Source organism: Polyodon spathula, chromosome 12, assembly GCF_017654505.1.
Source record: "Polyodon spathula isolate WHYD16114869_AA chromosome 12, ASM1765450v1, whole genome shotgun sequence".
Taxonomy (NCBI): Eukaryota; Metazoa; Chordata; class Actinopteri; order Acipenseriformes; family Polyodontidae; genus Polyodon; species Polyodon spathula.
Genome location: NC_054545.1, coordinates 12,367,376 through 12,394,432, shown reverse-complemented (window position 1 = coordinate 12,394,432; position 27,057 = coordinate 12,367,376). Strand labels below are relative to the sequence as shown.

The window sequence follows — 27,057 nt, the reverse complement described above, 5'->3', positions numbered from 1 at the left end:
CAACCTGACCTCAATTGTTATTTATTTATGAAAAAATGAGTGCAGTGTTTAGCTTATTTTAACTGGTTACAGTACAGAAGTTAACCTATTTGTATCAGATGCTTCAGATTGAACAATGAAGTATCTATATTCCAGGAATGATATGTTCTTATTTGTTCAAATTGAACATTGTGGTTTAACTTCATTATTTCTTGTTTAAGATTAAATTCAACTATGTGGTACAGGTGCTTTACTCTCCTAAGTGTGGCACAAGTGGCATAGTGGGGAAAAAGCCTTATGGTATATATGCTGTATTAAAATATTACAGCTGTAGCTCTGTATTCATGGTTCCACTGCAGACAGTTTTTTAAAATTAATTTTTACTGTAAATTGTTAATGGCAAGGAGTTCAAAGAGTTCATGCTTGAATTTTCCAAGAAAGTTAAGTGAAGACTAACATGCAGTGACATGTTGGTAGCATTCTAAGAAAACACCCCTGGGTGATGTCAATGCTGTGATACAGTGCCCCTATCAAGAGAGACAAGATCCAGTTTCATTGTGAATGTACTGTTGTGATGTGTCAAGTGACTCATTACAAAAAAGTACTATCCAATTCTTCCTGGAAAACCTTACACATTTCCAGTTTAAACAGATACTCAGCTTTAAATATACATAGGGCTAGATCTTTTCTTTTATAATTTTTCAAATCTCTACCTCACTTTAAATGTTAATTCGTAGTTTTTAAGCTCTCTCTGCATCCTAATAAAAGAGAAGACTGGGTTTAAGATTATTTGTTTTGTTGCCGAGTTTAACTGGGAAACAGAATCGGCTCAAAATAAGTTTAAAGAGACGTCATGTTATCAAAAATAAAACCTGAAAACTGCAATACCTAAATATTTTTTTGAAATTATTTGAAATTAATATAAAAACAAATGTTCTAGTTAATTTGCAACAAGTTGGGGAATTATGGGAAGCTTATTAATACTGTACAAGTTCAACAGTGATTTTTAATACTGCTACACTTTTCATCTTCATTACAGCAGTTACATTACCCACTGCACTGTCAATATACTGTCAGAGTTTCAAATCCACAATACTTTTAAGCCAAACCCAAGTGATTGTGGCTTTTTAATGAAGTTCAACAAATACAATATAATACAAAACAAGCACCCAAAAAATGTATTTTAAATGTTTTTTTTTATGTTTTTATTTATTATTTTTTTTTTTTTATAAAACTACACAGATTAAAAGTCTTCAAATGGATACTGCTGCAAGTTTTAAAGCTGAGCTCTGATTAAATGAAATTGTGATTTCCAATTAACACCCAGGCTAGGCTCCCCCATGGTGCATTGTTAGTGCTTTGAATCTGAAGGGTACCCTGGGAATATAGGAAACAGGTCTCATATTGGGCCTGCCTGCCTTTTTGCTGTATGTGTCACCACTGCTTAGACGTCTGGTGGCAGTCGTTCTGGAGAGAGCGGAGTCACTGGGGAGCATGGAGTCAGCTTCGGCTAAGAACTCGTGCAATGAAATGAGCTCCCTCTCATTTAAACTGTGTCTACGCTGGAAGAAAACAAGCAGCAACCAAACAGAGAAAGGTTAAAAGTTGCATAAAATAGAGTGGGGGTTAACCAGGTAAACCAGTCTTTAATTACTGGGGGTTTTTAAAAGCAGAAACCCTTTTGACTTTACAAAACTAGTACCAAGCAGTTAAATAAAGACTGGAGTAAACCCTTTGGAAATACAACCTGTACTTTAAATCACTACATTGCAGGATTTGTTTTTCTTACAGTGGGCGGCGATAAGTTGTTGCTCTCCTGCAAGAACTCTTCCAACGTGACCAGCTCGCCGCTGGGGGATCCTAGCCTTGGTCGAGCTCTGCCCTGGGGATGACTGGGAGCACCCTTCTGGGTTGTGTCATAGGAAGCCAGGCCTTTGGCACAGAGTCCAGGCTCCTGCTTGCTGCTTGAGACAAAAGCTGATCTGGAGCGGTAGAGACAGCCTTCTCTGGGGAGGGTGGCCGCTTCGTGCCCTGAAATCACTTCATCGCTGGAGAGGCTGCCCTGGATCCGATCACAAGAACCTGAATGGAGACATCATGTTGTTTGGTATTAATGGGGAAAGGCAAGCGATTACAGTTCTCAGATCCAATGGTGCACAGAACTTCCATTAATACAACAATTTTGCCTAAAAGAGTTATGTACATATGAATCACTAACCAACCACAACTGTGCAGCCACCTCAGTGGGGCAACATGCATCAACTCTGAGTACATCAAACAGCATCCTTTTCTTTTGTTGTTGTCCAAATTCAATTTAATTATTAATATTATTATAATATATATATATATATATATATATATATATATATAATTTTCTGGATAACAAAAGCTGTAAAAAATAACCGACTAGGAGTAGGATGAAACCACCATAAGTCAGAAATTGGTGCCTGGGTTCTAGCCACTACATCACCAACTCCTCTATACTCAACTGCACATTGAGATTTGATATTTCAGTGCCACTACAAAGACCTTGATCATTTCTAGAACATTACCTTTGGAGTTGACAGGAGAGCTGCTGCTGGAGGTATTTCGACTGTGGTCTAAAGTATTTGGCTTGTATGCTGTATGAAGAGCATGTTGCATTATATGTTAGTGGCTTTAAAAGGAATGTCCTTCAAAAGTTATTATTTAGAACATGCAGTACACAATAATCTTTTGTATAAACGTTTGCCTACTAGACGTTTTAGTTTTACTCTCTCAAGTCTACCACTATTAGAAATAACTGGTAAAGAGAGGCTTGCAACATTTTTAAATAACTGCACACATTTGAGGAGAAAACCAGAGACTGGTGGTGTTATTCTGTAACATTGGATAGGGCCATTGTATTTATCTGTGAGAACATCCAAGAGCTGGAGGCAGTGTGAAGTCATTGTGATACCACTACTCAACTGGAAAGCAAAATTACAGCACATTTTACACAACTAAACTTCACAATTGGGCTTATATATTTTTACTGGAAAAAAGACATCATGTAATATAAATTGTAAATTATCTCCAATAATCATGTACATATTTTAAATACAGCATGATTTTTTAATTTTTTTAAATTTTATTCTGAAGGTAAATGCATACCTTGGGTTCCATTACTACTGTTGGCAAACACTGCATCAAGCAACTGCAAGCGAAGATCGTCATCCGAGATAAAACCTGAAAAATATATGGTATTTATCATGAAACACTCATCATAATAACTACACAAAAACTTTAATATTTCATACTGTATACACACTGCAGGTGGTATATTAAAATAATTCAATACAAAATATACTTGGTCTAAATTGTTAGTAGAAGCTTTACAGTTTCAGATAGCAGCATAGAATGGGGAATTTCTTTAAGCTGCTGCAAGCTATGAAGATCCACTGCTTACCTTTAGGTCTCAGCGTTTGCCTGGAGCCAGGGACTGGAGTAGAACTTGAAGCACTCATGTGGATGGCTGAGGTAGAGTAGGCCATGGATCCCAGCTCCATGCGTCGTCGCCTAGAAATGGCTTCTGGGCTCTCCGTGTTCTCATTACTTCCTGTACTCCTGTACGTGCCTCTTAGCCTGAGGCCACTGTCATTCAATGCTACAAGCAATGGGTGAAGTTAGTATTCACCAAAACACTGATACCAAGTACAGTAAACTTTAGCAAGGTATTTTAGCAAGGCTCAGCAAGGAGGTTTGTGACACAAACAAATATGCATGAGTGTACTTTAAAAAAACATTAAGATTGATATTTGTCTGCAATACCTTTAACAGGCCCCATCTCATTGCAGTTGTGGTGTGGGAGACTGAACAGGCTGAGGCCAAAATGTCATGAACTTAAAATCACACTGGATTAGCTGGCAATTTCAAACTTGTGTTAGTCCCCACCTCTCAGATCCAATTCAATTTTAGTACCACACTGATTTTCAGAACTGTAACATTTTTAAAACTGTATATCAAACATTAAATATGAATTATGAAACTCCAAAGGCAAGAATCAAAACAAAAATGTAAATAAGTGTTTCTTTTTTGCTTTTTGGATAAATACAGAATGGCAAAGCTGTCAAACAGTGTGCTGCTCATACTGTTGAAACAGTGTGTGGGTGGATGCCATGTGTTCTAGAACAAAACCCCCATGCACCACACATGGGGGAAGGAAGGGGGTTCAGGACTTTACAAGACTGCTGCCAAACAAAACACGCCCCAACAGTGGCTGGGACACAAAATCACTATGTGCTGCACAACAAAACATCAAAAACAGCAGGATTGCTTTCAATTTGCAAGCACTTATTGGGTATCAAAATGTAGCAGCTAACTTAATAAAAGGATTATGGGGGGGGGGGGGGGGGGGGGTTAAATAAATATATCATAAATAAATCAGGTGTATGGGATCTCATCTCTTTAGGGCGATACTCAATATGGATATCAACAATGCATGAGGCTGCGGACACACAATCTAATAGCGCAGAGATAAGAAACAACCACCAAATTACAGATTCAAAGACAAGGTGCTTTTTAGAAGGGAAAATAGGCTGGAAAGCAAGAGCAAGACAAAGAAAAGCAATGGAGCAGATGGGGATGATGGAGATGCCACTGGAGCTGGGTGCTTTGGTGCTGAACATGATTCCTGCATGCTCTGTGACACGGCATGCAGGCAAAGCTTGCTGCAATCACTAACATTGGTTTACTTATTCTGTTCTATAGACAAAAGACCTTTTATTGTATTTTCTTTCTAGTCTACTACGCATTGTTAAAATTAACATTCCAATTAGATAAATTAATGCCAATCTACTTAAAAGGTAATCAATTCATTTTAAACGTGAAATATATTGCCTATATTTTTTCCCAAATTATCCAACAATATTCCCCCCACAACAACTAAATTATCAGATGCATAGTTGTGCATTTTCATACTAGAATGTGAAAAAAAGTATTTAATAAAAAAATAAAAAGGGACTACTTACTAAAAATATCTATTTTTCAGGTAGATTCCAACTGTTGGCCTGGATGCCCAGCTACACAGTGTTTCTGTTTTTTTTGGTAAAGTAACGATGTGGGGGAGTGTTGAATTCTGTCATTGCTTAATCCTCTTTGAAAACCTGTATCTTTATATTATGATCTCACACACAGTGGTGGAGGATGGTGCATGTCTGGTGTGACTGAGCAGGGAAATGAAGGTGACGGATAGGACAGAGGGGGGGGGGGGATGAGGAGTTAGAAATCCCCAATCTCCGAGAAAGAGCTGGGTTCGTTCGAAGAGGATGGGATGTCAGAAGATGACCAGAACCGGAGGCGTTTAGAGAGAGAGGGTTGGCCGGGCGGAGTCTTTGGGGACTTTATCTTCTCTTGGCTTTTGCTCCTCAGAAAAGGGAATCTTTTCGATGAAGATGCTACAGAGTTATTGCACAAAAAGAGAGAGAAGAGTTTGAGTGGGAGGAAATGAGATGAGATGAGTTCAAAAGGATGAACAACAAAATTTAAAAAAAGAATCACCACACATGCATTGACTGTTAATGTTTCAAGGAATCTATTCAGAGTGTTAAAAGGAACATCCCAACTGGAAACACCAATTAAGGCAGGAAGAGTTCAGAATTGAATCAAACCCTACCCTGAAGTCAAATAAATTAGCTTCTGTATATGAGATCTGTATTTATTTATATCAACACTAGGGGCAGCATTCCAAATAATTACATGACACACTACCGCCGTAATACTGCTTCTTTGAATACATTGCCCCCTAGTGTAACATTTTATTAATGCACGACATGTTGGCTATACAGTGATATTTTATAAGTTTATATTGATTGAGAAAATATTGTAATTTATTTTTTGAGATACGAACAAAGATAAAATCTGGATTATGCAGAAAACTTAAAACTCTTCAACTACCTTGTTCGGCACCACATTGGAAATAAGAAAAGTAGCCTCACCACCAAGAAATACAGAAAGTCTGAACAAAGAATGAGAACATGTCTTTTCCCTTCACAGTTCATGAGGCAGTTTATATCAGTGAGGGTAGCGTACTTGCATGTAATATGTATGATAAAACAAGTACCCTTTTGAAACTTCCACCTGATGGTTGTGTGGCTCCCTATTACCATGACAGTGAACCATACACTATAAACATGCACACTCTGTACAAGACTGTACAATATATCCGTATTACACTGAGCAAACATTCACACAGAGTATTATCTGTTTTAACAGTTGCTGTTTGGATTGTTATCTGGTTGTCGGCTAGACTGGATTAATTTACACGTTTGTCTCTGTGCAGTTTCACTGTACAGGTAAGCTAGGCCCGACCTGCCTAACCCTACCTCTGGTGGTGGGGCTGTGGTTGTGGTTCTCCTCCAGGGAATTAGAGCCCAGCAAGTTGTTGTCCAGGCTGAGGTGAGAGAGTCTAGGGGGCAGCGGGGGTGGGGGAAGGGGTGGCAGTCCCTCCGGGTAGTCCAATGGCTGTGCCAGGCTCTCTGGGGTTGACTTGGGCCGTTCTCGGGAACCGTCTTTCTTTGGCTTTATCAGTTTCACTAGAGCTTTTGCACCAACCCAGTTATTCTTCCTAAGAGAAAAGCATATTTTAAAAAACTAAGAAACTTTTCTAGTCTTTAAAAATTTTTTTTAGGTTAGCAAAGAGTTTATACAGAATAAAGAATGGAGAACTTCATGCTTACTTTTTAGGAGCCGGATCATAGAACTTGTACTGGTCCATTATCTTCTCTTCCAGTTTCTCTTTTTGTCGTCGAAGGGTATTTAATTTGTCACTTAAAAAAAAAAAAGTTTAAAAATTCATTAAAATATAAAGTAAACATTTCTATTCTAATTAACTACTATTATATCAAAACCAATCCATCAATGATTACCAAGAAAAATATGGCCAGATTAATGGCATACAATAACAACCAAATATGTGAACTAGCGCCACTTAGGTTTTTAATATTTTGTTTGAATATGATTTGAACACAATTTAGCTAGTGCTACATACTTTGTTTATATAAAATCATCCTAAACAAGACGACACAGGTGCCTGCCCAAGTCATGTTCTATCTAGACAGCAGAGTACCTCTCTAGTCTCTCTGTAGACATAGGTACATTTGCTGTTCCTAAGGCAAGAGAATCCCGGGCCTCCACTTACATGCACTGTTTCTGCTCCTCATGGTAGAGCTCCTTGCTCTCCATGGTCCTCTCTAGCAACGTCTGGTTCTGCTGGCTCAGCATCTGGATCTGACTCAGCAGGTGGTGGTTCTCCTCCTCCAGGTTCCCTTTCAGACGGTTTAGCAGCTACAGGGGGATATTTAACACTAGGATATTGAAGCATGACATATTGAAATGCCATATATAACTTTTTTACATAACCATTGTCAGCCCAGTTACAGTACAAGGGACAAATGCACTTGTTTTTGGGATTGTTTATATATTGCATTTTAAAAGTACCGCTAGGTGAAAAACCACCAGATCACGCCCCCTGTGAGGTCATGGGCTGAAGTTTCCACTGGACTAAGTGAGAGCTGCCCCTGCCATGGTTGCCTTGGCTTCATACCTCACAGTGGTTGTCCAGCTTGGTGAGGGAGATGTCCAGGCTCTGGTGCTGCTCTTTCAGCTCGTCGTAGCGAGCCTGCCAGCGGTTCAGGTCCAGCTGGCCGTTGTTCAGCGCGGTCTTCAGCTCCTTGGTGTGCAGCTGCAGACCGTCGTACTCCTCTTGCAGCTGCCGGTGCATGAATGTAAACCTGCAAAAACAGAGACGCTGTCAATCACATCACACAGGTGCAGTTCTGTGGAATGCTGGTTGGCCATAGCTTTAGAGATATTTGACTTCCGGCCCAAACTGTATCATCTATTCTTGTTTTCATGCTTGTACTTAGAATTCTTTACTAACGTATTGATAACCTACATTAGGCTAGAATTGGGTTCTAAGCGGGCATAAAAATCTGTTAAATTAAATCTAAAAACCGTAAATCAATTAAACTGCAAAACCACCACTAGATGGTGTCTGGACATCGAAATATACACCATTAAAGGGTGCAAAGTGCTTGCTGCAAAAAGGTATTTTCCGATACACTTCGAAATACAGGTACATTAACTGTTTGTTACTGTACATTGTAGTTACCATTTACTTATACTTATTGCATGCATTTAACACACAGTTCGCTGAATGTAATGGCGGAACATGCATTAACAACATGTATTTAACAAACTTATTTGTAACTACAGTGTAGTTTAATGAACCTGTGACTGCACATAGGTTTTTAAGGAGAAAATTGGGAGTGTCACCAAGGACTTTATAGAACTGCATCTTTTCCTAAGGCAGCTGCCGCTTTTTTTTTTTAAATTAGCGACCACCTCAACATATTCATACTTTCAGAACACTTCTGATAGAGCCTATCCACATTTTGGGGTTCTAAAGTGGAAGATACCATTCATAAATGTTGAAAAACATTACCAGGCACAGATGCACTTGTTGCAGTTGAATAGATACCAATGTAACAAAAGGGAAACAAAAACATGGGCCTCGGCTTTGAAAACTGAAGCGACAGTGGAATTTTAAAATGCAAACAGCAAAATGGAAGTGGGTTCAGTTGGAATGTATTCAGGAAGGCTAACCTGTCGATTTCTTCCTTCAGGTTGTTGTTCTCTCCCAACAGGAGTGTGTTTTTCTGCTTCTCCATTGCCAGGTTCTCCCTCTCACTTTTTAATACCATTTCCAGTTCTTCCATAGCTGCCTTCTGCCTCAACAGAACGCCATACCTAAGGGGAAAAGACAAGAGAAGATTGTAATGAAGGAGTTGAGCTGTTCAGACAAGGCCTACAGTGATATATAAAAGCTCTAGATGGGCAGGTAATCTGACTAAGTATTTGTTTGTTGAGAACATACTTACCTCTAACCTATCCAATCTGTGGGTTCAGTCTGAAATTATGAATAAGAAAATTATGCTAAAAATCAAATTCTAAAAAAAAATCAGTCCGACACTATTTGTCACTCATTATGCAGCACACTGACTACAGTAAATGCATTCAGAATATTCCAAACTTAGGAGCTGAACTAAAGTTTTGGCTCAGATAGTTTTACTTACTAATAATGACCAACTGTTTTATTCTACAAATAACGGATATAAATAAGTTAAACAAGGCACTTCACAAACGCATTGCAAGTACACGATTCCTTAGAGTAAATCACACCACTAACTTGACTATAAAAGCAACACTAGCTAGTATTACTGTACATGAACTCCGTTGTAAACACCTTGTCTTTACTCTTAGTAAAACCTTTATCGGTTCAGTAGTGTCTAACTGCAGGACATCCAGGTTATTTATAACTTACAAAGCAAAGAGCAGGGTTTCATTTATATTGAGCCCTAGGAAGCAAACAGTAAGTGCACCAGTCTCTGAAGAGGGGAAATCACTGAGCAGGTCTCCCAAAAGACTGGTCAGCTTCACTGAATTCAAGCCAAGAAGAGACATAAAAAAATGAACGTACAATTCTCCTAATGCATTGGTGCTATTAGCCACCTGAGGCCACAGAGATAAGCTGAAAAGACAGTCCCCTTCTATTAAAGACAGGTTTCCTCAAATGACTGACCGATTTAGCCCTTTGCTAATTCTGGTGGAAGAAAAGAACCATTAACACTAGAACCCCCATGGTAGTCATTTTGACTGGTTTGGATTTAAAATATAAATGAATCTGCGTTTGTGAATGTAATGCGGTTGTTCTATTTTTCTTTCATTGTTTTTTTTTTTTTTTTAAAGTGATAACTGCATTGTATTGACAGTACACAGATTTGTTTACATTTTAAATCTCATTAATCCCGTGGCGGTCCTAGTATTAACTATTTAGTGGGTAGCAGATGAAGTTACCACATACAGTTAGCTTGGTATTTTTTAGTCAAGAGATCCACGCATGCTTAAAATGACACTGAAAAAGTGTTTAAGTTTTGAACACAACATTGCATTATTTACAAATGAGTAATAAAAACAACGGTAAAATTCTAGTAACATGCAATGAGGCCCATATCCTTATCCTATTAACAGTTTTGTGGGACATTTCAAAAGCATGTCCAAAAGCTATTTTTGCTGAAATTAATAGACATTTACAGAAATTTGTAGTTCAGTTCCCCTTTGCACAGATAAGGCAGGTTTAAGCACCAAATGGTCATTTTGCATTTTGAAGGAAAGAGCCATTCCTTATTACAAGCTGTAGCTCGACAGTTAATAATGGCAACATTGCACAACAAAAGCACTTTGAAACAATACCAGATCATTTGACTCTGATGTTTCAATTAAACAAACAGTCTGCCAAGTGCTGCCTCTATAAGTGGGATAGTGTGTTAGCCATTATTCTCAGCTCATTAGAGTAACAGCTGCTGTCCTGCAGACTCACCACCACCTACCAGTGCGTTGCAGCTGTCATGCCACAAACAAAATTACGATAATTATTAAAATGCTTTTCATCTAGCTTCATCTACACAGTGACGGGTCAGCATGTTCCATTAAGATTTTAATTCGAAATAGAATTTAGCTTTTTAATAGTGTTGGAAATGAATCGATACAGATTCAGTGTTGCTATTTGGTATTACTCTTATCTCAAAGCTGCAAGTAACTACACAGTTTATAATAACAACCCAGGAATATCAGAAACCAGTCCCAGAAGTTACATTTTCGTATTCTGAAGTACAGCATCTTCTTTCATTTAAATTTAGAACTGTTCTTTTAGCTGGCTCTTAAAAGACTGGTTTGGTAAACCTCCCTTTGCCTCCACAAAATCTCAAATCTAGACCCCCTATCCTAATCTAAACAGTAAGTGTACCAGTCTGCAAAAATGCTTACCTGTCATTCAAATCCCTGTATTCATGCTCCAAGGCTTTGTGCGTCATTTTCAAGCTGCCATGCTGGCTGATTAGTGTCTCATACTCTACAGACTGCCGCTCGTGTAGGGCCATGAACCGCTCGTGGTCCAGGAGCAGAGACTCGTGGGCGGCCTTCAGCTCCTCTTTCTGCTTCACCACGTTTTCAGCTTCTGTCTCCATTGACGACTGCTGGCTCTGGAGCATGGCATTCTGGGCCATCAGAGAGGCACTCTGAGAATTCAGTGTTGAGTTTTCCACCTGTCAAATAAATAAAATACAAATACATTCAAAATGAACCAGGCTTCCCAGACATGCCAATGTAGTTCTACTGTAATACAGCTAATAAATAAACAATTCAATAGTAACTCAGCAACAACATGTTAACATCTCATTTAGAGCCCTTCTGCAAAACTTCTCTGAATAGCTTTTAGTATTGGTAGGCTGCTAGATTGGGTGCGCAAGTAAATATGATGCTTGCATCCAAGTAGACCGGTACGCACAAACTCCTGGTACTAGACAAATGAGAGCAATCTAGGAGTGAGAGGTAACATTCAGGAGGCTGATATATATAATAACCCTGTAGCGCACCCTATCCACGAAGCCTAATCACCAGAACCAAATTATAAATAGAAGCTTTGAATGATGCAGACTAGTTAATGCACAAAAAGAACCTTTGTCTTAAGCTAGGAGTGCTTGAGGAAAAATGAGGGAATATAGAGCTCAACACTTTTGATACACAGTGCACCATGCTGTGTGACAGTGATCCTAAAGCCAAGGGGCAGCCCCAGCATTCTAGAAGAAAATGGCCAGGTCAAACATACTGTACTACACCAAGACATGACTTAATGCAAGCAGCGAGTGTACAGTCCTTGTGCTTTTGCAGATTGGTCTCAAGCAATTTATGTTGCTGGCACCGACCTGGAGCTTGGCCGTCTGCGTCTGCAAGGCAGTGTTGTGCTCCTGTAAGGAAGCAGCCTGTCTCTGAAGTGCTACAATCTGACTGTTCAGCAAGTTGTTCTGGCTATCCAGCTGTTTGAGCTGCTCCTTCAGCAGATGTTTCTCAGCTTGGAGGGCAGCATTCTGAAACAGAAAATTATTATTTAGAAAAAAAAAAAATATATATATATATATATTAAATGCACCTGAGTGTGGCTTATCTTTGATCTTATATTTTGTAAAATAAACCCATGTGCACACCCCCACCCACTCAAAACAACATTCCATTTTATAATGGAAAAAGGTTCAGAAATAAGATGAACATTAAAAACATTATTATTTTGTAAACTCTGCTCACTGCCCAATGACATAGGCAATGCAGACACTGCTTGCACAAACATGAAACATCTAATAATGTCCATGTTGAGGGTTATTATAAGATTCATCTACATACAGTATTTACCAATGCTTATACATTATTATGTTCCGAAAGTACATAGGTCTACTTTACTTTTTATCACATAACATATCTGAAACCATTAACTCAGAGATCATCATCCTGTTAGAATCTAAACTTTACCTATTGAAAGATGGCATCATGACCTACTGTACAATCACAACAGCAATTTAACTGACAGGTAACGTGATTGGAAGGGGGCAGTAACTGATTGATTGATTGATACATAGATAGAGAACATAGATATATATATATATATATATATATATATATATATATATATATATATATATATATATATATATATATATATATATATATATACATAACATACATACATACATACATACATACATACATACATACATACATACATATATTTATTTCACCATTTCAGGCAAAGTGAGGTTTCTACTCGGATCTGTCTAGACACTCACGCATTTCTCGGTGTCGATGACTCTGTCCTTCACCTTCAGCAGCTCCATGGTGGTCTCACGGTGCTCTGTCTCCCACTTCTCCTTGTTCTGGCTGTTCGGTGGCTGTTTCTCCGGAGAGCTTTTAGCCGAATTCAAGTGGTATGCTTCTTCCTCCTGTCTTTGCTTCATTGCTTCCAAGTTCTTTTTCACCTGCATGTTTGAAAACAAGTCACCTCTGTTAGATGAATGAATCGCCAAGCCTTTGGTGCATGTCAGGTCAGGTCAGGTCAGGAACCATACTTCTCAACTGCACTGGCACACTAAGCAACTTTCTGCAAACAAGCTTTAGCACAGTTTTTAAAACAGCAACCTAAAAAAAGGGAAACATGTGCAGCCGTCTCCACTGTAACCCTTAGTGGGGGGAAAAAAAAAATCTATAAAAATGTGAAGAGATATATATATATATATATATATATTTTATTTTTCATTTTTTGCATATTTTGAGCTGGAACTTGATCCAAATCGTGCGAGAGAAACTTTCCAACCATAAAGCTGACAACACCTTTAACAGTGTTGGCAATAGTCAAAAAAGAACTTCTTGAAAAAAATGGAGCTCAAAAAATATTTATTTCCCTGCATTAGTATACCAACTTTAAGTTCCTTTTTTTCAGTAAATTGTTTAGTTCATTCATCCTATCACAGCACTGCAGACTCACTTGTGCTGGCTGCATTAATTAGGACCTCATCTAAAGTCCTATTTGCAACTAAATAATACAGAACCTACTGCACAGAAAATAACTTATGTAGAGGCAGCAGAGCTGCAGAATAGCTGCATACACGCATCACAATGTGCACCGAAGGACTCAAAGTTCTTCTAGCAATAATTGTTTTGAGAGCTGACTGGGACATTCAGCACCTGCATCAGGCGCCACCAGAAACACACTTCTTAGCTATTTTCTTTGAACAGCTTATCGAATCTCCTCTTATCAGATTCAAAGCGAAATAGAAATATTAAGCCTAGCCTATACCCTTTGCATCTTGTTAATTATACACGTACAATTATTTGATTTCGGACGGTTTTATTTTCCGGAAGGTTTGGAGTCTTGCCCCAAAGATTTTTGGACACACTGCTACACTGGATGGCAAGATAAACAAGCTGAAGTCAGTGTAAAAAAATCTACAATATAAGGGACTTGTGAAAAGTCAAGGAGAGAAAATGTTTTGCTATTAAATCTGAGATTTAAAAAAAAAAAAAAAAAAAAAGGAGGGACACCAAACCCGCTGTGGAAGTCTTACCGAGGTCAGTTCACTTCGGAGCTGTTGGTTCAGGCTGGATGACTCTTCAAGCCGTGACTCCAAGGACTGGATCTTCTCCTCTTTTATCTCTAGTGTTTCCTGTAGTGTTGACTCGATCTTTGTCTCCAGGATCTTATACTTACTGCAAGGAAAGGGGTGGGGGTGAGAAAATGGGTTGCTGGTTAAGATTGAGGTAAAGGATGATTGTTGTACTCCAAAGAATTAAGTGAGCCTTATTATATTCCCCAAAAAAACAAACAATTACATCCCCACTCAGGTAAATGGTTTAGGATTTGAAGCCACAGGGGCTGCTTGAATGTATCTGCCAATATACTTTATCATTGGAGGAATGACATTACGACTCAGATTTGTATTACTATTTTTTTTTTTTCCCGCCAATAAAATTGAAAATTGATTCACCCCTAGCTGGAAGCAGCAGTAAAATGTCTTAAGAAATCAAGTGAAAACATACACAGCAATATGAGTCACTCACCGACCCATATATTCCTGATAAAACATATTTATATACTACATGTACAATACACACCTTCTTATATAATGCATTGCTTAACCAGACTTGATAACACAGACAATAAAAAACAATAAAGTGCTGTTGCCCTAGCCTGGTAATTATCTTGTCAGATGTAAAAATAAATAAATACATAAATAAATAAAATAAATAAAAGGGAACTGCAGTTGTCAGAGAAATATTTTTCACATAAAGTAATAACCACATCATTGTTTATGACAGCGCTGAGTATAGTACAAGTTAGAACTTGTGTGTTTGTTTATGCAGTGGTATAGCACTGTTAACTACACAAGTAGCTCACAAGATCCCTGAGGCCAACACTCCCCATTTAGAGGGTAAAAGGTCTGCCAATAACATCCTGCTAGTGTTCTATTTGTTAGCTGGACCAGTGGGTCAACATACACAGCACACTGATTCAAGAGAAAAATAATAAAAAAGAATAAATCAGTCAGCCAAGGGGGGTTTAAGGAAAATCGCAGGCTACAAAAATGTATAGTGCGCATTCTGTATATATAAACAGGTTGATTTAAAGTCAGTTTGTCCCATTACACTACTGTTGCAGAAAACAGCAAGCAATGAAAGAGCAATGAAACTTGTGAGATGGGAGCATCCAACAATGGGCAACAGATTAAAAGGACATTGTCATGGTTGCTATTAATATGGCTACCATCAATGAGTAATTTCATAAATGCCCCGCCACCCACCTTACATAGACCAACAGACTTTGTAAATTACCCTGTGTATGTTTTAAAGGTTCAATGACAACATGTTTTCATTTTCAAACCAGCTGATAAAGACTAAAGTTCAACAGAACCACAACTACATTGCAAACATACTCTACGAAACAAACAAAAAAAAAAGAAACACCCCTTAAAAAAGGGCAAACTTATTTCCTGACAGATTTGCTAGATGAGCAATTCAGATTGTAGTCAAGAGGAGACTGGAGAGCAGCCACAAGACTACCGCGACTCACCTGCAGTAGCTGTGAGAAACAAAAACCCCAGCAGATGCATTCAAATAAATAAATAAATAAATACCGTTTGAAAAACAGAACACTTTTGGTAGGGTTGACATACAGTACCAACTGACATTCAATATAGTACATTCTCAGTATTAAAATACATATTCATTCAACTGATCCTATGTTAGTTTGTCAGCATAGACTTTTTAGTCTTTGTAGCCTACTCCTTCAATTGTGAGGCTGTATATAGTTGTCTTTATTCATTGCTTTTATTATTATTCTGCTTGAGCGACAACATATTTCACCACGCTGGGGACACTGGCATAGAGAAGTAGGAAAGAGACCTTGTATCCCACCCACGCAGGGCTCTTTGTGGAGTATTTGTAATTACGTATCCATTCCCAGTCTGGTAAACGACATTCCCTTACTTGTCATCACTGCTGTGCTCCTCTTGTAGAAGCTTCTCCTTGTTGAGGCCGATCTTCTCCAGCTCCTGGTTCAGCTTCTCCAGCTCGTTGGACTGCTGCTGGCTCTTTAGCTTTTCATGAACCAGGTCCTGTAAATACACCAGACTCTTAGAGAAAACACTATTGGGAACACTAAGGGATGTTTAAAATTTGTCTCCCATATCATGCAGCACTTTACAAATGAGTATACTCTACTCTACCTCTCTCAGTGTGGCTAGTGTCCTCTTGTCAATGGTGGCTTGCTTCTGCATGTCCTTGTTCTCCCTCTCCATTTCCCTGGCCTTGTTGGAAGCTTCTTTTAACTTGCTCAGCTCCTTCTCTAGTGTCTTTCTCTCCTTCTCCAAGGTGGCGACTGCAAACCCACTCTCGTCCAATGCTGCCTCCTTCACTTCCACTTGCTGCCACAGCCGCTTTGCTTCCTTCTCCAGCTGCTTCTTATCCTTCTCCAGCTGAGTCACCTCCTGCTCCAGCCCACGGTTGTCCCGCTCCAGCTTCTCCAGACGCTTGCTGGAGATTCTAAGCTCCTCTAGGCTCTTCTGGAGTTGCTGGTTCTCCTTCTCTGTGTCCTGCACCTCTTTTTCCAGGTGCTGGATTTTCTTGTTGCTATTCTCCAGAGTCTGCTGGAGCCTCTGGTTCTCCGAGTCCAGGGCCTGGTAGCTGACCTCCAACCGTTCAGATTTCTTGGACAGGGCCTTCATCATGTCCATGTTTCTGGCTAGCTCCTCTTTCTCCTTCTCCAGCTCCTTATTTTCCAGTTCCATCTGGGCCAGCTTAGTGCTTGTGAACTTTAGAGTTTCCACCGTCCTCCTCATCTCTAAGTTCTCCTCTTCTAGCTGGTGGTTGTCTTTCTCCATGGTTTCAATCCTGAATGCTGCATTGTGTGCATTGTCCGCTAATTTCTTCAGCTTCTTATTTTCTATCTCTAGGGTGCAGTTCTCCTGCTCGAGAGCTTCAATTTTGTCGCAGGTGATTGTCAGGGACGCCAGCTTCTTCTGCAGCTGCTCGTTGGTGCATTCTAGCTTGTGCACTTCTTTTTCCAAGTCCTCAGACTTCTGTACTTTCTCCTTGAGCTGAACAAGCTCTTTGCAGACCTGCTTCTTCTCGAACTCCAGCTGTGTCAGCTTGCTGCCTGTGTCTGTTATAGTCTCATGGAGGATTCGGTTCTCCTTCTCCACATCCTTCACTCTCGCCTCAGAGCCAACCTCGGCTCTCTGCCGTAACGAGGTCACGGTCTGGTTCAGATGGTCACTCTCATGTTCAAGTTCTGAAATCTTCACAAAAAAACAAAAAACAAAACAGTTGTTACACAGCTTTTACATTGAGAAGAATCATCTGTGATCCTATAAAGTACAATAGGTTTCCAATTTAATGCAGATATCTTAATGACAACACCTGTTTCTTTCCCTTTGAATGTTTGCTTGTAAAATGTGCTAGTTTTAACTTTATGAAGGAACCTCTCCTTTTTTGTCTACAGAGGTGGTACAGCACACATAGCTTCACTAGTTTCTCTAAACCCCTGGACAGACCACTTTCATGAGGTTACGCTGATGAGGTGATGAAGACACAGGTCTACTTAATGTGGTTGATACCCACAAGAACTAGTTCTGCTAGTTACCTGTCTGTCTTTTTCACCCCGCATAGTCTCCATATTTTTCATGAGCTTCTGCTTCTCCTTCAGCAGCTCCTCTACCAGAGTCTCCATGTCCTGGTTTGTCTGCTTCTCCTGGTCTAGCTGGAACTGAAGCGTCTCTATCTGTACCACAAGACAAAATACACAGCTAATAGCAACAGTGGCAATTAATGACATTATTTTTACTTCACTGGCTTAATTTAAGCCTCCTACATCAATCACAAAAGAAAGAGGCTTCACATAACTCAGCAGGGGACCCCCAGATTAAGATTGCTCCCCACCTTTTTGCTGAGCTGCTGGTTCTCCTTTACAAGCTCGAGGATGCGCAGGTTGCCCTCCTCCAGGGTGAGCGAGGTGTCCCGGAGCTCCTGGATTGTGTTCTGCAGACCCTGGTTCTCTTTCTCCAGCTTTAGGATGCGACTTGATGCAGACTCGTTCAACTCGAATACAAATGACTTACGTGCTATTGAGAAAATAACTTGCATTACTTTAAATTATTCAACTGGTCCTATCTTTCTCTCTCTAGTCTGCGTCGAGTGAGGAAACAGGGCTAGAAACTGAATCCATAGCTGGTTGCTGTTTTTTTTTGTTTTTTTTTTCTTCTTATCAGAAGGTAAATTTCATCTTAGACAGGATCTGTTCAAGTGGGTTATCCTGGGGGAATAATTTTCAAAAGCCCAGAGAAGTAGCAGCCTCACCGTGAATGAACCCCACAAGGAAGACAGTGATAGGTTCCAGGAGTTTTGAAAAGACGACCACTCAATTTAGTTGACCGTTGTTATTTTTCTCTTGTGTGTCTAGTACCACACACACCCCAACATAATCCAGTGCTCAATTTCAATTTCCACTTTTTTTTTTTTTTTTTGCATTCTGTACTTTACAGTACTTTACATCACATGTTAATCTCTGTTACTGTCATTTTACTATAATTTGCCTACTTTCTAGTTGAAGCCTCATTATTAATAGCCGCAAACACTACTAAAACATTCCACACACAGCCACCTTGTGCTCAGCATTTCTCAGCTGAACAGGTTTATTTAACCACCTGTTCCTGGTGCAGCTGCTTTATATATTAACATTGACTTCTGTTGATGGAGTTCAATGATTTTTATGCCAAGTATAAGAGCACTCTGTGCTTCTAAAATGATCTGCGACTCAAAAGCTGCTGTTCAGTTACTTTTCTCTAGCTCACTGCACTTACAGCAGACAGGGGAAGCTAAAATGCTATGTTCAAGCAATGTGTAGACGATTTGTTTTACTGTCACCGCACCATCTCTGTAGACAATGTTTATAAGGAACGACTGACCCAATATATGAAGTGAAATTTGGCCTAAAAAAAATGATTGAACTGTTCATTACTACAAACAAAAACAAATACAAAAACTTGATAAACCGGAGTCTATAAACGTTTAATGCTGACCATCATGTTTTTGTATATAGTAGATTTAAATGATTCTATTCTGAAAGATCCTTACCATCATTTACATCAGTGCTTCTAGACATCTGCTCCAGTTCCCATCCCAAATGTGCAGACTCGTTCATGCTCTGTTTCTGCGCAATCTCCAGCACCATGTTCTCTTCTGACAGCTCTTCGATTCGCTTCTTATCGGTGTCTCGATCCTGAAAACAACGGTTACAGAAGGACATGGAAGAATTTTAATTAAAAAAAAAAACAATTGCTTGCTGTGAATTTGGGGTTGCTCATTAAGAGAGAAAAATCTCTCTTGCCCTAAAAGCGCTTTAACATTTTGTAAGTTGCAGTGCCTGTAGACATGGAGTCAAAACATTCAAGCAGGGGTCTTGGTGTTGGAAATGATGACATATAAAAATGTTTTTTTAAAAATTTGCAAAATGCTTTGCTCCTAGGATGCTAAGCTGCATAGCAGAAGTCAGACAGACAGAGAGACCAGTTATTTTTTCTTACTAATTCTATGTCATGGAGTTTAGATCTGAGCTGCAGGTTTTCCTTCTCTAGCTCGTGCAGTTTATCACAGCGACCTCTTGCCAACGTCAACTGTTCCTCCAGCATTGTTTTGGTCTCTATCAGGGTGACGTTGTCTTCACGCAGTTCCTGCAACAAAAAACAAGAATAAGTCTAAGCATCTGGCTAGGACTGCTAGAACAGTCACAATGTGTTACAGTTGTTTTGCTCCTCACAAAAATATCCCTTTGCACTACCTTTAAAAGAAGGCCTATAAAGCTTTAACTTAAGCTACAATAAGTAAAGTAAATATCAACCACTCCAAGTTAGGTCAAAGCAGAGATTTTTCATGGTGGTGTTTAATACCAAACTGAGTCCCCCTAATTGTTTATGATGGCCATGCAATGCTCACCTCCATGCGAGCCTTGTAGAAATGAACGTCATGTAGCCTCTCCTTACAGCGGGCAAGCTCAGTCTCCAGCTTGTCCACTCTGGAGGCCTTCTCTCGGAAGGAGTCCAGCTCATCTCGATAGGCTCTCAAAGAGCGGGCGTCTGCTGTCAGCTGAATATTCTAGGGGCAACAAGCGACAAAACAAGGATTACAATGTGAACAATAACCTGGATGGGTGGACTTGCAGACATTGTATCTCTTTACTTCATTACCCCTTAAACACTTGTTAGGTTTTAGGGTCTTGCAACTTAACGCATTTAAGTTAATCTTAGATAAGAGAAAGTTATCCATTGTGAAATACTGAAATGTTATGTTTTATGCAACTGGTCTCTGGTTCTTAAAGGACTGGCACTTTCTCAGCAGCTTTCCAAGCGGGTATTGTGGGTCATTGCTTTGTCATTTCGCTGTTTGTTCAAACACAAATAAATACATTAGTTAAAAGGATTTTAACATTCAGACTTGCCTCTTGCTTTAGCTTCTGCAGATCCAAGTCTAGTCGATCGACTTCATTTTTGGTATCAATCAGCTGTTCAGTCTTTTCCTCCCTGCAGCAACAAAATCAGCATTTCTGGTCAGAATCAATTTTATTTACCTTGCAGCCATTACACTAATGAAACATCAAAAGCCAAAGACAAGACTGTTGCTGTCTTTTAATACATTATCACATAAAACTGTCTTTAAAACTTACTGCCGTTTTGGCTCTTCTGATGTACTTTTAAAATGTATTAAATGTATGAAAATGTGAGACTGCAAAGAACACTCAAAGGATGCCTTTAGGATTTATTAAACTTAAACTGACATTTAAAAAATCTTCCACTGCAGAAACAAAATGCTTCTACAGGTCAGATTACTATATCTGAAATGATTATAATTAAAAGACTATATTCTTTAGGAATCAGCCTTACAGTTGTGACGCTACACCACCATCTCTATAGGCTTGAATCAATTTAGAATCAATATAAAAATATAAAAATTGGCTGATCAAGAAAATATTTACACCAGTCAGCTTGTTCCACCCCACTATTGTACAATACTAGGCAGTAAGATTTACTCTTATTCTCCTACAAGATTTTTTGCTTGGCACTGGGTTTTCAAAGCACAACAGAGCAAGTTTAAAGCATCTCATCACAGCTGCACTCAGCATAGGCTCTCCGGTTTCTGTTCATCTGTTTACATGCATACACCCCAGAAACTTTTGATTAAAATTGTTTGATTAAAACAGAAGGAAGCAATGGCTACAAATTTGCAGCCAGTTCACAACCTCTGGCATATTTTGTTAAGCAATTTACCCGCATTATCTATGCAGGGCATACATTACACAATTGTACAGCAGTCCTAAATGCTGAAACAGCTCCAACTTCTAAGTGGAGTCTTATGCTGGTATATTCACAGAGAATCCAAGACAAAAATGTCTACTTCCAAATGATGTGTCTGTTAGATAAGCCGACGGCTCAGCACCGGTCCATCACAGAACTAAACGATGGAAGAGAAGTGTGTCTTGGGTAGCAGCACACCCACAGGGAAGAGAAGGACCCAAAGTAAACCTGAAGCGCTACTCACAGCTCCTGCCTTGTCCTGCGGAGCTTGGACTTGCAGTCCGCCAGGTCGACAGCCAAGTGTTGGCGGTCCTCCTTGGAGAGCAGGGTGATTGGGCCGGGGGTTGTCTCTGGGCTGGAGGTCTTCACCGGGCAGAGGGGCTGCTGGGACTGCAGGTAATCCCGCTCCTGCGTCAGCTCCACAATCACCTGAGAAAACAGATGCTGTGTTCAGACTTGAATATATATATATATTATATATATATATATATATATATATATATATATATATATATATATATATAATAATGATAATATATATATATATAATATGATATATGATATATGACACGTGGTCAATACTATAACTTTATTACTGCAGCATGCACAGTCACAATAAAGATCAACAGTAATTAACAAAAGTTAACTGTAAAAGACTGTGTGCAATTAAAATAAATCTACCAAAAAAAATGACACGGTTTCGTCAGGAAATGTGTGTCTGCTGGACTTAGTATAAACGTTAAGTTCACATGCAATATTATTTTGTTTTTTACATTTCATATTGTGTTTTTGATCACTGAATTGTTCTCAGTTCGTACAAAATGAAATGTATCATTTTTCTCTGTATCAGAATCCACCTGGCAGTGTTTGTGCCTGACAATCTTAGTTACCGCTTATCTTTTGAATTAGGAAGTCAGCAACTAGGATTCAACAGGCACAGATAATGCCAGTTGGATCTTGATAGAGAGAAAAGGTGATTAAAATTAAATATGGGAGCATCTAAACTCAATACCGCTCAGATTGTTTACATCATACAAATGCAAGGAAAAAAAACCATGAGAAGAAACATTACAGGTTCCTGATGAACCAACCTCAGAAGAGTCGTCCCTCTCGTCAATGAGCTTGCGCAGGTGGAAGACCATGTTCCTGGAGAGGGAGTCGAGGTCCTCGTGAGGCAGGTAAGGCATCTCCAGCCACTGCAGGTCAAACACATTCTCCTGATTGTGGGTTACCTGGAATACAACAACACTCCTTTAGGCCACAAAGGAAATTGAATAATACAACATAAAACATACACAGCTACTTTACAATAAGCAGGACAGACAATGAACGGCCAGATCAAGAAATTCCTGTCTCAAGCCTAGATTTAAAAAAAAACAAGCACTAAATCAGCAAATGGGTCGTATTCGGTGTCGGCAGCAGAGCAAAACAGGGTTTCCACTTACCTCCTGGATATGCGTAACTATGGCAGCCTGAGTCTCGATATCCAGCTGTTTGATCTTCTCTATGAACTCCTCTTTTCTTTCACACTGTAATGATAATGAACTCCTTAAAAACAATCTTTCCACCGTTACACGAAAAGGCAGCTCTGTGGTTAAACATATATAAATGTAGTATTAACTTATTAACTGTCTTTAAACAAAAGGCGGCAATACTAGTTAAATATACTAATGCCAATAGTTCAATCACAAGAATGAAAGTTTGTAAAGTTTGGTTCATGGATATAAATGTGTTTCCTTGTTTTTATTACAACTCTTTTCCTCATTTTGCTGTATTCAAGTACTATACACTTAAAACATTTCTCAGCCAGTATTGGGACTATATCACATATATAAGGTTTTTAATTCTTCAGTTCTGAATGTCACAGCACCAGTATGTTCTTTCTGAAGAGCCAGGTTTCCCCATGAGTCCAATGACTTCCTGCACTACCATGCCTATTACTTCCTGGATTAACAAACCAAAAGAGCCTGGCTTGTTACATTAGAAACCCAATAGATTTGCAGCTTCAATGTCTGCCTCCCATTATAAAAGACATGTGGTGTGCAGACCGCTTAAAAATGCTCAAGATTTACTGGAATTTTTTAAACCTAATTTTAAAGTAGTCCATAAAAATACCTCTATGGCACAGAGGCAAGAAAAGCAACAGATATTTTTAACCCAATAATATTTGATTTAGGAACATTCTATTCACAAAAACAGGTAACTCCAATATTACAGATCTGGACAACAGGAATTATGACATTTCAAACATAACAAATTACCTGAACAGCACATCCCAGAATGAGCAGCAGCAACCTCTTCATTTCTTCCATGCTCTTACCTGCAGAAAACAAAGAAATGTTGGGTCATGCACATGCACCTGCTATCTCTCCGATGAAGGGGATTAGAGTTATTACTGAGTTATTATTGAGTTATTACCAAGTTATTAATGCTGTCATTACCAGAGTTATTATTGCTGTCAGTATGCAAACATGTTTGTAAGTTTCTTATGATTAATACAACAAGAGACTTGTGATTACTTGTATATACATACTATTGTGAACTCTACCTAGCACAAAAGTTTTTCCTGAAAGGCTGATCTTTACAACGCAAACCTGATGAATCATGTCTTAGAACTATAGTTTACTTAACGCAGTATAGGAAGCAGGACCCAGGATGAATAACAAACAAACACACACAGGTGCATGACAGGACACAAAGGAACATGCATACAGCTAAACTGGTTATCAGCAGTTACCTGTGCAAACAATCATGACAAAAATATGGAGATATAAAAGATTAAAAAGGATTATTATATGTACATATTGTAGATATACAGTAACAGACGACGGGCATCAGAAAAATAGATATAAATACAGACATAGGGAAGCCTGTCATTCCCAATAATGAACAGAAAGATATGAGCTTTGTTGTTAAAGTAATAACTGAAATTAAATTCCCAGACAAATAAAACCAAACTGCATTGACAGATTAGCACACACTTACACTTGTGAACTTGATACAGCGCAACATTTACACATTTGAAAGGAAGTCAATTAGCAAATCTGCTGAATGCTGAAAACATTTTGCTGTATCTTATTTCCTGAATACACATCACAGCAGCATGTGCATCCTTCCCAGCCGATTCCTCAAGGATGTGTCCTTGCTGGTGGTTTGAACACCACACCAGCATTCACTCACAGTAATAAAGTATCACGTCACAAAGTGAACGAGGAGGTGAACGAGGAGGTGACAGGATGGTGGCGTTACCAGTGGGTTCTTTTGCCAAGTGTACACAATGACCTCTCAAGGTTCATATTGGTTAAGGGTAAAGGAAAATAAATCCTTAAGAAAAACATCAAATCTCTGTTTTTATTTTATTTTTTTTATATGCTGCATGCCCATCTATAGAAGGTTAAACAGCCTGATTTTCAAAACATACGTTTTAAAATTTAGGATATGATTCTTACGGATGGTGAAAATAAGTTTGACAGGAGGATAATCATACCCTCCCTGGCTTATACTTTCCACTAGGAGTCAAAATGCTTCATGCAGCCATCTAGTGGGACCCTAGGGAAGTACATTTGTGTAAAATGAGTATCAACTGTGTTCAATTTTAAGGTACATTTATAGGGAAAACAGAGTAGGAATGAGAATAACTACATAGCGAATAATGGCATAATTATATGTTTTCATACCAAGGACTTTTACTGCTTTCATGATATGGTCAAAATGAACACAATGAACTAAAAGTAGGTTTGGATTTCAGCTCAGGCATGGAGTCATTGTATGGACTTGTTGTACAACACTTGACCTTCTGATGCACAAGTACCACCCCGGCTGTAAAGCTGGACTGAAGCTTTTATATTTTTTGTTCAACATCAACTTCCTCCATGAAAGTGTTTTTTGGTTTTTTGGTTTTTTTTGCTCTCTTTGTTACCATGGTCTTAGTGTGCTTACCTGTCAGGGGGTCTTTCCCAATTGTCAGGACATTGGGCAAGTTCATTACTATCAATTGCTGTAGGTTCTCCTGTAACAAAAGAACAGAAAAATCATAAATAAATGCTGTAAGTGTTTATGGACACAAACAACAAACATTCAATTCTTCTTTACTATACCACACCAGGGAACCTAACACATTCTACAGTCCCAAGAGAATGTACTGTGGAACCTGAAGGACACAACTTTACCAGCAGGGATCCCAACTGAATAAAAATGATATTAAACTACAATAGCTGTAGAATCCCCTAACTGAATTTTAACAGCAATTTAAAATGTAAAATAAAATTTAAAAATTATCTTTGAATGGAAGCCTGGTGGGAAAAATACCTAATTAATTTCCTGTGATGGGAAACAGATACATAACAAATAAATAGCAATTAAAACATTTGTTTGTATCGCATTATTTTTTGCTTTATTATTATTATTATTATTATTATTATTATTATTATTATTATTATTTTCTAAAAAGGGAAACAAATATCTTGGTTCAGAATCTTTCACACGGCAGTGTTGGAGTTGGATTTTAGACTCTCCCTTAAAAAAAGTGTCATGCAGGTTAAACCATAATAAAAACAGGAAAGTGATGAAAATATCCACTATACAAGCAAGCAGAGGCAATCCCTGAAAGCTCCCACTTGGTTTCTATGGCAGCCACTGCTTGTGGTTCAAATTTCAGCACTCTTCCCAGACAGGTAGTCGAGTTAGGCTGTGCATTGTTTACTCAGGGAATGAACAGAGTCTGCAGGGTTCCCTTGCCTTTGTTCACTAAAGCTGGTGGGACCAGGAAGCTTACAGCACGCAATACTGCTGTACTGAGTTAATGTCAAGCAAGACAGCACATGCCTGCCTATATGCAAACAAAGATCAATTCCAATTAACATTTAGGCAGGGTAATGGGACATGAAGAAGGAGAGGACTATATTACAATTTTTTTTTTCTTGTTTTATTGCATCCACAACCAGGTTTCCCCAATACAACATACTTATTTACTGTGACATGAACAAATAACATTATGTGGCAATGGCTAGCATCACCATTAACCCTCATCTCCATAGATTTCTAACACTTCTGGTATACGGCAGCATCAGATTACAGTTCTGACAATTCACTACTACCAGATAAATAAATAGATTTCAAGCCATTTAAAAAGATTATAGTCAGTAAAATGGGTACAACAAAATCTCATCTAAGTCCCTTTTTTATGTTTTTTTTTATAATAAATATTTTGATTTGGTGTGTTAGGCAATGTATGTAGCAGCCCCAGGAATGTGCCAGTAACACATTCAATCTTTGACAGCCTATAAAACACTTATAGGGAAAGAGGTATTTTTATAGCCCTTCAAAGCAATTCTGAAATTACACTGAAAACCCTGACCTGAACAAGCTGCAGCGTGACTGATTCCAAGCTGCTTTATCAATTACATAATGCAGTTATACTTTTGTTTCCTTCTTTGTTACTGCACACTCCTTTGGGGTTTTCATCATGACTCTGTTCAAACATAAAACAGTCTACAGTGCCACAGGGTATAAACAACAAACTCCATTCATAAAAGTAAACAACCTACCCTATCAAATAAAAAGGTGCCCGAAACAGCGAATTTGGGATCATGTAGATTTGTATTAGGCCGTATGAAGTTTCATTTTGGCCACTGCAACTGTATTCTGTGATAGCTTGATTTACCAGCAACAAAGGTTCACTACCATTAACGGCTTAATCAAAGTTTGACTACCAAACTAATGAAGAACCACAATCCATTTGACATGTAGCATCTTTATTTCAAAGGGGTCCTGTTTGCTCCCAGTATTTATGACAGTCTGAGTCAACAGGTAGAAAACCTGCCTCTCTTTGTAAACT

The 27,057-nt window shown here is 38.8% G+C and overlaps 1 protein-coding gene across 4 annotated transcripts in view; it reads right to left on the bottom strand.

Annotated features, from left to right (window-relative positions):
- The window catches only part of LOC121324040 (protein Daple-like), a 58,873-nt gene that overhangs the window by 2,114 nt on the left and 29,702 nt on the right, over nt 1–27,057 (bottom strand). Inside the window, exons 5-31 of one of the 4 annotated variants that reach the window (XM_041265433.1) lie at nt 25,161–25,230; nt 23,483–23,541; nt 22,667–22,750; nt 22,313–22,453; nt 21,466–21,650; nt 20,369–20,450; nt 19,867–20,025; nt 19,458–19,604; nt 19,009–19,153; nt 17,815–17,996; nt 17,519–17,656; nt 16,104–17,174; nt 15,865–15,992; nt 13,947–14,088; nt 12,672–12,860; nt 11,760–11,921; nt 10,822–11,099; nt 8,602–8,745; nt 7,541–7,727; nt 7,136–7,281; nt 6,675–6,764; nt 6,321–6,562; nt 3,407–3,604; nt 3,112–3,186; nt 2,532–2,600; nt 1,769–2,061; nt 1,356–1,541 (exon numbers count right to left, since the gene is read on the bottom strand). In XM_041265433.1, the coding sequence (XP_041121367.1) occupies nt 1,356–1,541; nt 1,769–2,061; nt 2,532–2,600; nt 3,112–3,186; nt 3,407–3,604; nt 6,321–6,562; nt 6,675–6,764; nt 7,136–7,281; nt 7,541–7,727; nt 8,602–8,745; nt 10,822–11,099; nt 11,760–11,921; nt 12,672–12,860; nt 13,947–14,088; nt 15,865–15,992; nt 16,104–17,174; nt 17,519–17,656; nt 17,815–17,996; nt 19,009–19,153; nt 19,458–19,604; nt 19,867–20,025; nt 20,369–20,450; nt 21,466–21,650; nt 22,313–22,453; nt 22,667–22,750; nt 23,483–23,541; nt 25,161–25,230 (4,992 nt within the window). The remainder of the gene's footprint in view (nt 1–1,355; nt 1,542–1,768; nt 2,062–2,531; nt 2,601–3,111; nt 3,187–3,406; nt 3,605–6,320; nt 6,563–6,674; nt 6,765–7,135; nt 7,282–7,540; nt 7,728–8,601; nt 8,746–10,821; nt 11,100–11,759; nt 11,922–12,671; nt 12,861–13,946; nt 14,089–15,864; nt 15,993–16,103; nt 17,175–17,518; nt 17,657–17,814; nt 17,997–19,008; nt 19,154–19,457; nt 19,605–19,866; nt 20,026–20,368; nt 20,451–21,465; nt 21,651–22,312; nt 22,454–22,666; nt 22,751–23,482; nt 23,542–25,160; nt 25,231–27,057) is intronic. The other 3 variants (XM_041265434.1, XM_041265436.1, XM_041265435.1) reach the window with 3 other exon arrangements.